The following is a 14432-nucleotide window of genomic DNA, read 5'->3' as shown; positions in this document are numbered from 1 at the left end:
ATACCAGGGATTAGTCTGGTGAACCTCCGTTGCTCTCTCTATGGCAAGTATATCCTTCCTTAGATGAGACCAAAACTGTACACAATTGTTGCACTGCAGCAATGTACCAAGGCTCCTTAGACAGCACCTTCCAAACCCACGACCTCTTGCATCTAGAAGGACAAGGGCAGCAAATGCATGGGAACACCACCACCTGCAAGTTCCCCTCAAAGGCACACACCATCCTGACTTGGAACTACATCGCCGTTCCTTCACAGTCGCTGGGACAAAACCTTGGAACTCCCTTCCTAACAGCACTGCGAAGTACCTACCCCACATGGACTGCAGCGAGTCAAGAAGGCAGCTCACCACCACCACCTTCTCAAGGGCAATTAGGGATGGGTAATAAGTGCTGGCTTAGCCAGCAACACCCACATCCCATAAATGAAAAGAAAATACTCCAGCTGCAGTCTCACCAAGGCGCTATACAACTGCAGCAAGACATTTTTACTCCTGTACTCAAAACCCCCTTGTGATGAAGGCCAACATACCATTTGCCTTCCTAACTGCTTGCTGCACCTGCATCTGGTTTTTAGCGACTCATGAACAATGACATCCTTTGGACACCAACACTTCCCAACCCCTCTCAGTTTAAGAAATACTTTTTTTTCCCAACAGAGTGGAAATCTTCACACTTATTCACATTATATTCTATCTGCCATGTTCTTGCCCATTCACTTAGTCTGTCCAAGACCCCTTGAAGCCTCCTTGCATTCTCCTCACAACTTATATTCCCACCTAGTTTTGTCTCATCAGCAAATTTGGAAATATTGCATTTGGTCCCCACATCCAAATCATTTATATAGATTGTGAACAGCTGCAGTCCAAGCACTGATCCATGTGGTATCTCACGAGTAACAGCCTGCCATCCTGAGAATGACCCATTTATTCCTACTCTTTTGTTAACCAATACTCAATCCATACCAGTATATTACCCCTATTCCCATGTGCTCTAATTTTGTTTACTAACCTCTTGTGTGGGACCTTATCGAAAGCTTTCTGAAAATCCAAATACACCACATCCTTTATCTATGCTACAAGTAACATCCTCAAAAGAAAAACTCCAACAGGTTTGTTAAACATGATTTCCCTTTCATAAGTTCATGCTGACTCTGGCCAATTATTATCATTATTTTCTAATGTCCTCAGTGTGAAGAAGGGACATCGTCTCCACAAAGAGAGTGCAGTGGTCACTCCTGCCAACACTGTCATGGACAGATGCATCTTGACAAGCGATTGATGAGAACAAGGTCAAGTCGGTTTTTCCCTCCTGTTGGCTCTCTGACCGCCTGCCGCAGGCCCAGTCTGGCAGTTACATTCTTCAGGACTCGACTTGATGTAATGTTGCATGCAGAAGATGGAACTTCCAATAGTGCAGCACTCCCTCAGTAATGTACACAAATGTCAGTCTTGATTATGTGATCAAGTATCTGGAGTGGGACTTCGGCCCAGGACCTTCTGCCTCACCAGGTGAGAGTAATACTGCAGAGCCATGCTGACAGCTTAGTCTATTACTAATGATTAGTGACACCAATGTTCTGCAGTCATACTGAAAGACTACTGAAATTCAATGAAAGTTAATATTAAATAATTCTATTTATCCAAACTAGTCACAACAAACAGAATTGGTACAGATTTTATACACTCCCATTCTCATGAAGGCACTGATTTACAGAGAGCACTGGTTCACTGTGCACTGACAGCTCCACAGTAACACACCCAAGTGGTCATTCTTGCATTGTTGGCAAAAAATACAATAGCGAGGTCACTGCATCTGACTTGATCTTATCCATACACTTTCCAGCAGGTGTCCATGGATAGCTCAGACTCTTCAGGAGTGGGTACTCGACCAAGCCCAGAGATACTAAGGCCAATGAAAGCACGCCCACCACTGTGCCAGCTGAAATCAGCTAACGCGGTGTAGACCAGAGAATGAACCTAGTTACCTGAGGGTATATATAGCTCAGTACTACACAAAGCCAGTAAGAGGTTACATAGCACAGTGGCTAGCTAAGGAATATTTACCAGGAAGAATACATCATAAATGATGGGAGGAGAGGCGAGGATTTCAATCAACCAGCTGGGGGAAAGGTCTGGTCTATCCAAATTAGGTGCATGTATACAGCAGAAAATGGCTGAAGGCAAGGATCATATCAATACAATTTAAATACAACAGCTCCCAAGTTCTGGATCAGAACTCACTTAAGGACAAATGCTTGCACAAATCTTTTCACCTATTGTTAAGTTAATGTAGGAGGGTCAGAAGATTTCATCAGTACTGCAGGCCAGTAGAGTCAGCATCATCTATTACTTTCTTGCATTCCTTTGTGAAACTGTTCTTCAGTATGGAAACTCCTGGTGAACTTTGTGATTGCACAGCCCCACACTCAGTGATTGTCCCAACAATGTGTTGCACTCTCATTTCCAGCACACAATGATATTTGAGTCGTTCTCCAGCCTCTCGTCCAATTCCTTGTAACTAATTCCTGAAACGGAAAAAAAAGTTAGTTACAATTCCCACAACAAAGTATCAAACACTCCCAAGCAGCTAGTCTCGGTTACAGCACAGGTCAGATGCAGAGTAAAGAGGTGTCAGCCGTGGCTCCATTGGTACCACTCTCGCTTCAGAGTCAGGTGTGGCATCAAGCTCCACTCCAAGACTGAGTACAAAATCTAGGCTGACACTCCAGTGTAGGAGATGCCACCTTTCAGATGAGATGCTAAACTGATGCTCCATCTGCTCCCTCAGGTGATTGGAAAAGATCCCATGACACCATTTCAAAGAGCAGCAGAGCATTACAGCCATGGCCGAGATACAGGTAACTCTACATTGCCCTAATGATATGCTTCACCCCAATCTCAAATACCTTCCTGTCACATTGCTCCTTTTCCAAACCCAGCCACCCTGCAGCCTCTCTGATCGAAAATCCCAACTGTGGTGTTTATTAGAAGCAGTTTTATGCTATGGGCGCACACCCAACATACTACCCAAACTGAATTTACACAGGACCCTTACTGCCAACAGAGAAGGACAGCTTCAGCCCAAGTCTGGACTGCAAAATACATCTCAGTCCTGAAATCATCTAACCCTTTGCATAACTCCATCCCCTTGGCTGCTTCAATTCCAGTAATAGATTAGATTGAGTCCTTGTAGCGTGGTTTACCAGTTTTACAGCAGATCTCATCATAGCTGTGTGAACCAGTGTAGAGACGTGGTGGCCGGCTCCTCTCGTCACGGTTGATCTTTACTGGATACTTGTGCAGTCGTCGAATTAGACCTTTCATCAGACCAAACTGAATTAACTTCCTGAAATCAGAGGAAAATGAGGCAGGCTGGGTATTCTACAGTAAGTCACTCACTACGACTCCCCAAAGTCTCTCCACTACCTACAAGGTACAAGACAGGAGTGTGATGGGATACTCTTCATTTAGCTGGGTTGCTGCAACAAAACTCAAAAAGCTCAATACCATCCAGGACAAAGCAGTCATGTTGATTGGTACATTACATAGAGACTAAACATCCACACTCCTCAACCACTGCAAGAACATAAGAAAAAGGTGCTTGAGTAGGCCATTCGGCCTCTCAAGCCTACTCTGTCATTCAATAAGATTATGGCTGATTTGATTGTGGCATTAACTCCACATATCCTGGACGAACACATCTGCAGGAAGCGTCACCGGCTGCAGAAGCTTGAGCTCTGGATTTCAGAACTCGAACGACGGCTGGAGTCACTGTTGTGCATCCGTGAGGCAGAGGACTATGGGGGTAGCACATTTAGGGAGGTGGTCACACCGCAGGTTAGAAGCATGCAGACGGATAGGAAATGGTTAACCGCCATGCAGTCTAAGAGAATCAGGCTGGTAGTGCAGGAGTCCCCCAAGACGATCTCACTCGCTAATCAGTTTTCCATTTTGGACACTGGTGAGGGTGATGGTTCCTCAGAGGAGTGCAGTCAGAGCCAAGTTTGTGGCACCACAGGTGGCTCAGCTGTACAGGAGGGGAGGAAGAGGAGGGGAAGAGCAGTAGTGATGGGGGATTCATTAGAGGAGCAGATTGGCATTTCTGCAGCAGTAAATGTGACTCCAGGTGTGTTGCCTCCCTGGTGCCAGGGTGAAGGATGTCATGGAGCAGCTGCAGGACATTCCTCTGGGGGAGGGCAAACAGCCAGTGGTCCACATTGGTACCAATGACATAGGTAAGAAGGGAGATGAGGTCCTGAAAGCAGATTTTAGAGAGCTAGGGAGATTAAAAAGCAGCACCTCAAAACAGTAATCTCAAGATTGCCCCCGGTGCAAGTGAGAATAAGAATAGGAGATGTTTTGTTCTGATGAAGGGTCACTGACCTAAAATGTTAACTCTGCTTCTCTCTCCACAGATGCTGCCAGACCTGCTGAGTACTTCCAGCATTTCTTGTTTTTATTTCTGATTTCCAGCATCTGCAGTATTTTGCTTTTTTAGAAGAATAGGAGAATTGAGCGATTGAACATGCGGCTGGAAAACTGGCGTGGGAGGGAGGGCATCAGATTTCTGAGACATTGGGACCAGTTCTGGGGCAGGTGGGACCTGTACAAGATGGACAGGTTGCATCTTAGCAGGACTGGGATGAATATCCTTGCAGGGAGATTTGCTAGTGCTGTTGGGGAGGGTTTAAACTAAATTGTCAGGGGGATGGGAACCCGAGAGGGAGCTCTGATTGGAGGGAAGCAAAACTGGTAACTTGTCTGGGGTGAGAGACCCAGGAGCAAGTATTAGTGAGCAATACCAAGATGCACAGAATACTGCACAAGAGTAGGGAATAGGAAATAATTAGGTGGGGTCAGAGTAAGTGAGAAAGTAAAAAGTCTGAATCAGGGTTAATGTGCATGTATGTGAATACACAGAATGCGGTCAATAGGATTGGTGAGGTACAGGCGCAGGTTGCCACTTGGAAATATGATGTTGTGGCTATAACATGGACCTGGCTCAAAGAAGGGAAGGACTGGGTGTTAAATATTCCTGCATACAAGATGTTCAGTAAAGATAGGAAAGGGTAAAAAGGGGGAGGTGTGGCAGTATTGATTAAGGAGAGGATTGTAGTGCTGGAGAAAAAGGATGTCCCAGAGAGGTCGAAGACAGAATCAGTTTGGCTAGAGCTAAGGAACAAAAAAGGTGCAGTTACATTGCTCGGTGCTGTCTATAGGCCATTAGCTAGTGGGAAGGACTGGGAGGAACAAATTTGCAAGGAAATTACAGAGAGGTGCAAAATTAATAGGGTAGTTATAATGGGGGACTTTAATTATCCAAAGATAGACTGGGATACGAGCAGTGTAAAGGGCAGTGAGGGGCAAGAGTTCCTAGAATGTGTTCAGGAAAATTTTCTACAACAGTATGTTGCTAGTCCAATAAGAAAGGAGACACTGCTAGACCTGGTTCTTGGGAATGAGGTGGGCTAAGTGGATAAAGTATCAGTAGGAGAGCATTTAGGGGATATCGTAAGGTTTAGGCTGACTATGGAAAAGGGCAAAGAGCAATCCAGGGCAAGAATAATTAACTGGGGGAAGGCTAACTTCAATGGGGTAAGAATGGAGCTGGGGTGAATAAATTGGGAGTCAAAAGCTGGCAGGAAAGCTGGTAGACAAACAATGGGCTATCTTCAAAGAAGAGATAGTTCGGGCACAGTCAAGGTATATTCCCTCAAAGGGAAAAAGACAAACAAATCCAGAGCTCCCTGGATGACAAAAGAGGTAGAGCTTAAGATAAAGAAGAAAAAATGTGCTTACGACCAATGCCAGGTAGAAAACATTATTGAGAACCAGGCTGAATACAGAAGGGCCAGAGGGGAAGTAAAAAAGCAAATAAGAAAAGCAAAGAGAGAACATGAAAAGAGACTGGCAGCTAGCATCAAAGGAAATCTATCGGTTTTCTATAGGCATATAAATAGCAAAAGGGTGGTAAAAGGAGTGGGGCCAGATGAGTTGCATCCAAGGATACTGAGGGAAGTGACAGTGGAAATTGCAGAGGTACTAGCCATAATTTTTCAGTCTTCCTTAGACTTGGGGTTGGTGCCAGAGGACTGGAGAATTGCAAACGTTACACCCTTGTTCAAAAAAGGGGGTAAAGATAAGCCCAACAATTACAGGCCAGTCAGTTTAACTTCGGTGGTGGGAAAACTTCTAGAAAAAATAATTATGAACAAAATCAAAATCATGGACAAATGTGATCTAATTAAAGAAAGCCAGCATGGATTTCCTAAGGGAAAATCATGTTTAACTAAGTTGCTGGAGTTTTTTTTGAGGAGGTAACAGAGAGGGTTGATGAGGGCAATGCTGTTGATGTGGTGGACATGGACTTTCAAAAGGCATTTGATACAGAGCCACACAACAGACCTGTGAGCAAACTTGTAGCTCATGGAATAAAAGGGACGGTAGCAACATGGATATGGAGTTGGCTGAATGACAGGAAACAGAGTAGTGGTTAATGGATGTTTTTCGGGCTGGAGGAAGGTTTGTAGTGGAGTTCCCCAGGGATCATTTTCCTGATATATATTAATGATCTAGACCTTGGTGTACAGGGCACAATTTCAAAGTTTGCAGATGATATGAAACTTGGAAGCATTGTGAACTGTGAGGAGCATAGTGTAGAACTTCACAAAGGACATAGACAAGTTTGTGGAATGGGCAGACAGGTGGCAGATGAAGTTCAATGCAGAGAAATGTAAAGTGATTCATTTTGGTAGGAAGAACATGGAGACACACTATAGAATAAAGCGGGTGCAGGAGCAAAGGGACCTGGGTGTATATGTGTATAAGCCATTGAAGGTGGCAGGACAGGTTAAGAGAGCAGTTAATAAAGCATACAGTATCCTGGACTTTATTAATAGGGGCATAGAGTGCAAGAGAAAGGAAGTTATGTTGAACTTGTATAAGGTACTAGTTTGGCCTCAGCTGGAGTATTGCATCCAATTCTGGGTGTCGCACTTAAGGAAAGATGTGGGGGCATTGCAGACAGTACAGAAAAGATTCACGAGAATGGTTCCAGGGATGAGGAATTTCAGTTATGGAGATAGATTGGAGAAGTTAGGACTGTTTTCCTTGGAGAAGAGAAGGCTGAGAGATGATTTGATAGAGGTATTCAAAATCATGAGGGGTCTGGACAGAGTAGATAGAGAAAGTGTTCTTACTCGTGAAAGGATCGAGAGGGCACAGATTTGATGTATTTGGTAATAGAGAAGCAAAAGTGACATGAGGAAAAATTTTTCACGCAGCGAGTAGTTAAGGTCTGGAATGCACTGCCTGTGAACGTGGTGGAGGGAATTAGACTGTTATATGAAAAGGAAGAATGTGCACGGTTATGGGGAGAAGGCAGGGGAATGGAACTGAGGCAGCTGTGCTTTCAGAGAGCCGTGCAGACACGATGGGCCGAATGGCCTCCTTCTGCACTAACGATTCTGTGATCATAGAAAGTTTATGGCACAGAAAGAGGCCACTTGGCCCATCATGTCTGCACAGCCAAAAAACGATCCACTTATTCTAATCCCACCTTCCAGCATTTGGGTTATAGCCCTAGAGGTTATGGCAATTGAGGTGCATATCCAGACACCTTTTAAATGAATTGAGGGTTTCTGCCTCTACTGCCCTTTCAGGCAGAGAGTTCCAGACCCTCATCATCCTTAGGTGAAAATATTTTCCCTCATCTCCCCTCTAATCTTTCGACCAATCACTTTAAATCTATGCCCCCTAGTCACTGACCGCTCTGCTAAGGTTAAACAGGCCCTTCACATTTGCTCTACCCAGGCCCCCCTCACAATTTTGTACATTTCAATCAAATCTCCTCTCAGCCTTCTCTGTTCCAAGAAGAACAACCCCAACCTATACAATCTTTCCTCATAGCTGCATTTTGCCAGTCTGGGCAACATCCTCTTAAATCTCCTTTGTACCCTCTCCAGTTCAATTACGTCCTTTCTGTAATGAGGTGACCAGAACTGCACACAGTACTCAAGTTGTGGCCTAACTAATGATTTATACAGTTCCAGCATAACCTCCCTGCTCTTATATTCCACACCTCAAGTAGTAAAGGAAAGGATTCCATATGCCTTCTTAACCATCTTATCGACCTGTCCTTCAGGGATCTGTGGACATTCACTCCCAAGGTCCCTCACTTCCTCTACACTTCTCAGTATTCTCCCATTGTTTATTCCTTTGCCTTGTTTGACATCCTCAAATACATCACCTCACACTTCACCGGGTCGAGTTTCATTTGCCAATTTTCTGCCCACCTGAGTCCATCGTTATCTTCCTGTAGTCTACAGCTATCCTCGCTATCAACCACACGGCCAATTCTCATGCCAACCGCAAACCTTTTGATCATGCCCCCTACACTTACGTCCAAATCATTATTATATACCACAAAAAGCAGGGAACCCAATACTGAGCCCTGTGGAACCCCACTAGAAACAACCTTCCAGTCACAAAAACACCTGTCAATAAGTTCCAGGACAGCTTTGTTATTTAATCCCCCCCTGCCCTATCAAACACCTTCCCCTTTGTTCTCTCCCCCACCCCCCTCCCATTCACTTGCTTAAAACCTAATTCTTTTGTAACCTTTGCCTGTTCTGATGAAAGGTCACAGACCTGAAACGTTAACTTTGCTTCTCTCTCCACAGATGCTGCCAGGCCCGCTGAGTATATCCAACACCTTTTGTTTTTATTTCAGACTTCCAGCATCTGCTGTATTTTAGTGGCCAAAAAAGTTCTCTTGAATGCACCTCAAGAATTCTGCTCCTTCAATTCCTTTCACACTAAAACTATCCCAGTTAATATTGGGGTAGTTAAAATCCCCTATTTCTCAGAGATTTGCCTACATATCTGCTCTTCTATCTCTCTCTGACTGTTTGGGCGTTCATGGTACATTCCCAGCAGTGTGACTGCCCTTTTTCGGTTCCTTAGCTTGATCCATATGGCCTCATTTGATGAGCTTTCTAACAATCATTCCTCCTCACAGCTATCATTGTTTCTTTGACCAAAATTGCCACTCCCCCTCCTTTTTTATCCCCCTCCCTATCGCGTCTGAAAACCCTGCAACCAGGAACGTTGAGCTGCCATTCCTGTCTCTCCTTACGCCATGTTTCTGTAATAGTTATATCATACTGCCATGTGTCTATCTGTGCCCTCAGCTCATCTGCTTTATTTGCTATACTCCTTGCACTGAAGTAGATACCCTTGAGCACTGCTAAACTCTATTTTCTAACCTTTGTTTCCTCTGCCTTCCACTAATTTTCTGCCTTCCTCGAACTGAGTTTACCCTCAGGTCCCCACCCTCCTGCCAAACCCGTTTAAACCCTCCCCAACAGCACTAGCAAAACGTCCTGCAAGGAACTCAAGCCCACCTCTGTACAGGTGCAACCCGTCAAGCCTGTACAGGCCTCATCTCCCCCAGAGCTGGTCACAATGTCTCAAGAATCTAAAGCCCTCCCTCCTGTGCCAACTTTCCAGCCACGCATTCATCTGTCTTATCCTTCTATTCTTGTACTCACTTGTGCGTGGCACTGACAATAATCCGGAGATTACTACTTTTGAAGTCCTACTTGCTAATTTCTTACCAAGCTCAGTAAACTCTTTCTGCAGGACCACATCCCTCTTTCTACCCATGTCATTTGTACCAATGTGGACCATGACTGCTGGCTGTTCACCCTCTCTCCTCAGGGTGCTGCGTGGCTGTTCAATGACATCCTTGACCCTGGCATTAGGGAGGCAACACACTTTCCTGGATTCACGTTTGTGGCCTCAGAAACACCTGTCTTTTCCCCTGAGTATTGAATCCCCTATCACTATCGCTCTTCCAGTCTTCCTTGTGCCCCTCTGTGCAGCTGAGCCACAAATGGTGCCATGAACTTGGCTCTGGCTGCACTCCCCAGATAAATCAGCACTTTCTTCAGTATTCAGAACGGAATAAAAGCAAAACACTGCAGATGCCAGAAATCTGAAATAAAAACAAGAAATGCTGGAAATATTCAGCAGGTCTGGCAGCATCTGTGGAGAGAGAAGCAGAGTTAACGTTTCAGATCAGTGATCCTTCAGAACAGTCAAATATTAGAAATGTGAAAGGTTTTAAGCAAGTAAAGCAGGGGCGGGGCAAGAGATAACAAAGGGGAAGGTGTAAATAGGACAAGGTCACAGAGAATAACCGAGCAGGAGGTCATGGAGCAAAGGCAAACAATATATTAATGGTATGTTGACAGACAAAGCATTAGTACAGATAGGGTGTTAACAGACTGAAAACTGAACAGCCGCAAGTACACACAAGAAGAAAAAGTGGGTAGGCAAACTGAACAAACTAAGAATTAACTAAAACAAACACACACAAAAAAAAAATAACTAAAAATTAAAGTAAAATGCGGGGCCCATCTGAAATTATTGAACTTAATGTTCAGTCGGGCAGGCTGTAGATAATCGGTAAATGAGATGCTGTTCCTCGAGCTTGCGTTGATGTTCACTGGAACACTGCAGCAATCCCAGGACAGAGATGTGAGCATGAGTGCAGGGGGGAGCGTTGAAATGGCGAGCAACCGGAACTGAACAGTTTTCAGAACTGAATACCTGTTGGAGAGTGAGACACGCTCAGGGGTCTCTTGCACTACCTGCCTGTTTCTTCTTGACTGTCAGGCAGTCACCCATTCCCTCTCTCCCTGCATACTCTTAAGCTGCGGGGTGACCACATCTATAAACGTGCTATCCACGCAGCTCTCATCCTCATGAAGGCACCGCAATGTCACCAGCTGCTGCTCAAGTTCCGAAACCCAGAGATCAAACTGCTGCAACTGATGACACTTCCTGCACAGGTGGCTATCCACGACCCGAGCAGCGTCTTGGAGTTCCCGAGGTTGGAGCAGCCCTGTCATTCCTCTATCTATTCGATAATAAACCTTGGTACTACAACTAATATTGCTGTACCTGCATGCTAACATTGAGATTCTTGTAAGAGGACACCCAGATCCCTCTGTACTGCAGCATTCTGCAGTCTCGCTCCATGTAAATAATATTCTGCTTTTCTATTTTTCCTGCCAAAGTGGACAACCTCATATTTTCCCACATTATACTCAATCTGCCAGTTTTTTTCCCACTCAATTAATCTATCCTATATCTCTTTGCAGACACTTTGTGTCCTCCTCACAACTTGCTTTTTTACCTATCTTTGCAACATCTACAAACTTATCTACAATACACTCAGTCCCTTCATCCAAGCCATTAATATATAGTTAATAGTTGAGGCCCCAGCACTCATCCTTGTGGCACTACACTGTTAATTGTGTGTCAAAGGTGAAGATGTTAATTGGGGTCTTAGCTGAGTACTTATAAGCAGATACTCACGGAGACTGGTGGAGGGTTTGAGTGAGGAGCTATATGTCTGTAATCCTTTTATTCTGCACAATAAATATGAAACATGAAACAGTAAATGCATGCTCCAGCATTATCCTTCCCAAACAAGCTTTCTGGAACTTAACTTGGTAGCAGAGGATGGTTGCCTAAAACTGAAGGTTGGGAAATATGAACTTTTTTTGGATAGAAAACTAAAATCTCAAGGGCTATTGTGGAAAATATAGCCTAAAGCAAGTGCAAATTGTCAGGGTATGATTACCCTCTGGTGTTCTTGAAGTCTGAACCATATGACCAGTGGAAGAATGAAGTGGATATGTGGACACGGGTTACATCTCTGTCAAAGAGGAAACAAGATATGGCTTTGGCATTGTCACTCCCTTCCAGAAGAAAGTGTTTTATGAACTGGATGCTGATGAAAGCTTGGATCTTCTGTTAGAATTCTTGGATGAAATTTACAAGAAAGATGACTTATTGAACGCGTATAAAGCATTGTCAGACATTGATAGATTTCGGAAAACAGATGGTTATGCAATGGAGGAATATATCATGGACTTTAACAGACTGTATAAAAGATTGAGGAAATTCAATTTGGAGATCCCTGGTTCAGTGCTAGCTTTTAAATTGCTAGATTGTCCTGGGGTGTCGCATATGGACAGGTCCTGGTTCTAACTGGGGTTTGGTTCTTGGACAAAGACTCCCTGTTGGACCAAATGTCTGCGGCCTTAAAAAAAAAATTCCTGGGGCAAGTCACTTTCTGCAGTCCTGGTAGAACAACCAGGGCACTCTGTGGTGACACAAAGAAAGGAAGATTCAATGTTTACTAGAGTTAGAAATAATCCAGATGCTGGAAACAGGCATAAGTACAATGGAAGATTTAAAGACAGGAGGAATGAGGATGAAAGCACCTTTAGCAGGACTGAATATTCTGTCTTCCACTGTAATTGGAACAGCAATCATAGGTGAATGAATCCCAGGAATGCCCAAGGAACATTTAATAGGTGCTTCAGATGTGAATCAAAGTATTATGCAATGAACTGCCCTAAACAGAGGGGCAGAATCTTCGAAATAACACACACGCACACAGAATTCTGAGGCAGAAGAGGAAGATACTGATGGATCTGAATGAATTATACTAGTCACAAGGAGTTTTAGTCCTGTGTTGAATGTGTTAGTTGCAGATTCGTTCAATTGTGTTGTACTGGATAGTGCTTGTACTTCGACAGGATGTGGAATGGATTGAATCAAGATAACGCTGTAACCACTCAGTAGTGAGGATTGACGCAAGGTTAAGGAGTATAAAAGTACACCGGCTTTAGGTTTGGTGATGACAACACATGGAAGTCATTGAAGAGAATAGTAATCTCATGTAAAATATCTGGGGTAAGCCACTTTATCAGTACTGATGTTATCTACAGTGAGATACCTTTACCGTTGAGTAAGCCTTCAATGAAAAAGGCACAGTTGAAACTTGACATGGAGCATGATAAGGCAATTGTTTTTGGGAAGCCAGCAATTTGCAGTTTACCCAGTCAGGGCATTACTGTATCCCCTTTAGAAAACCTGATGTTTCGAGTCGGTGTTAGAGAAGTATTGATGGCATCAAGTGTTAAGAATCAGAGATAAAAGACAAATTGTCTTAAAGTTACACAGACAATTTGCTCACCCTTCTTGTCAGAGATTAAAAATCCTACTAAAAGATACAGATGTGATTGATGAAACGTATACAAGAATAAGAGATTAGTGAAAAGTGAGAGATCTGCCTTCCATTGGTACGTGACTTTAATGAGGTCATTGCTATGGATTTAAAGGTATGGGACAAAGACAAGAATATTTCCATTCTACGTTTTATAGACCTAAAAACTAGCTTTAGTCTTTCCACAATAATAAATAGTAAGGACAAAAGGGTTATTATAGACAAAATTATGGAGAAATGGATAGGGACTGGACTTGGGGCACCAACTTATTTTCTGACTGATAACGGAGGGTAATTTGCCAATGGCGAGTTCAGAGATATGGGTGAAAACATGAACATTATGGTTATGAATAGCGCAGCTGAAAGTCCTTCTAGCAATGGGCTTTATGAAAGGAATCACGCAGTGGTTGATGAAAATCTGCATAAAATCTTAGCTGACCAATCAAACTGCAAATTGACAACTGCCCAGGCACAGGCGGTTCATGCAAAGAATTCGCTTCAGATGGTTGGAGGATATAGTCCTTATCAATTGGTCTATGGGTGGAATGCCAAATTGCCTTCTGTACTGTGTGACAGTTCTCCTGCTCGAGAAGGTACAATTAGTTCCATTTTTTCTACACATTTGAATGCTTTACATGCAGGAAGATGGGCTTTCATGAAGGCCGAGATCTCTTGAGAAAATTCAGAGAGCTCTGAGGCATTGTATAAAGTCATCTGAGGTGGAATTTATTTCAGGAGATTTGGTGTATTATAAAAAAAAAGAGGACCATTGGGAATGGTAGGGCCCTTGTAAGATAATCGGTCGTGATAGTAAGACAGTTGTTATCAAGCATGGAAATCAAACTGTTAAGGTTCATTCCTCACGATTAACTGGGGTTGATTACAGAATCTGAGCAGCTGATAGAGGGAAACGAGGCATCTTATACCTCAAATACTCGTGTTTTGTGATGAAGGTCCTGAGACAGATCAAGAGTTTGATAGCAATGTGACCGATCATGATGCTCAGGAAAGGGTTGTCGCATCCAAAGGCCAATTGTCCGAGTAGGTACACGGGTGACATATATTCTAGAGGGGTCTAATAAATAGAGGGATACAATTGTGGGACGTGCAGGAAAATCTACAAACAAAATTAAATATTGGTTAAATGTTCAAGATGATGGCCCAGATGCCACAGCCATGGGCTGGTAGAATGGGGTGAAAGAGTGGGGGGTAAGAAAGCGCAGTGCAAGTTTTGATAGTGGGTCTGGATGTGACTCTTGCGTAAGGAAGTGATTGATGTACTGGAGAAAGAGCCTCCGATAAAGTGCGAGGGAGATCTTCTAGCAGTAGTTCTGAAAGACATCAA

General features: G+C 43.7%; 1 protein-coding gene across 1 annotated transcript in view; it reads right to left on the bottom strand.

Moving 5' to 3' along the window:
- Positions 1 to 1644: 1644 nt before the first annotated feature.
- The window catches only part of nprl2 (NPR2 like, GATOR1 complex subunit), a 39683-nt gene continuing 26895 nt past the window's right edge, over positions 1645 to 14432 (bottom strand). The window contains exons 10-11 of the mRNA XM_068052297.1: positions 3204 to 3346; positions 1645 to 2525 (exon numbers count right to left, since the gene is read on the bottom strand). Coding sequence (XP_067908398.1) covers positions 2458 to 2525; positions 3204 to 3346 — 211 coding nt within the window. The 3' untranslated portion in view covers positions 1645 to 2457. The remainder of the gene's footprint in view (positions 2526 to 3203; positions 3347 to 14432) is intronic.

Source organism: Heterodontus francisci, chromosome 19, assembly GCF_036365525.1.
Source record: "Heterodontus francisci isolate sHetFra1 chromosome 19, sHetFra1.hap1, whole genome shotgun sequence".
In the NCBI taxonomy this organism is placed as follows: Eukaryota; Metazoa; Chordata; class Chondrichthyes; order Heterodontiformes; family Heterodontidae; genus Heterodontus; species Heterodontus francisci.
The sequence above is the reverse complement of the archived record's forward strand: the minus strand, read 5'-3'. Positions and strand labels throughout refer to the sequence as shown.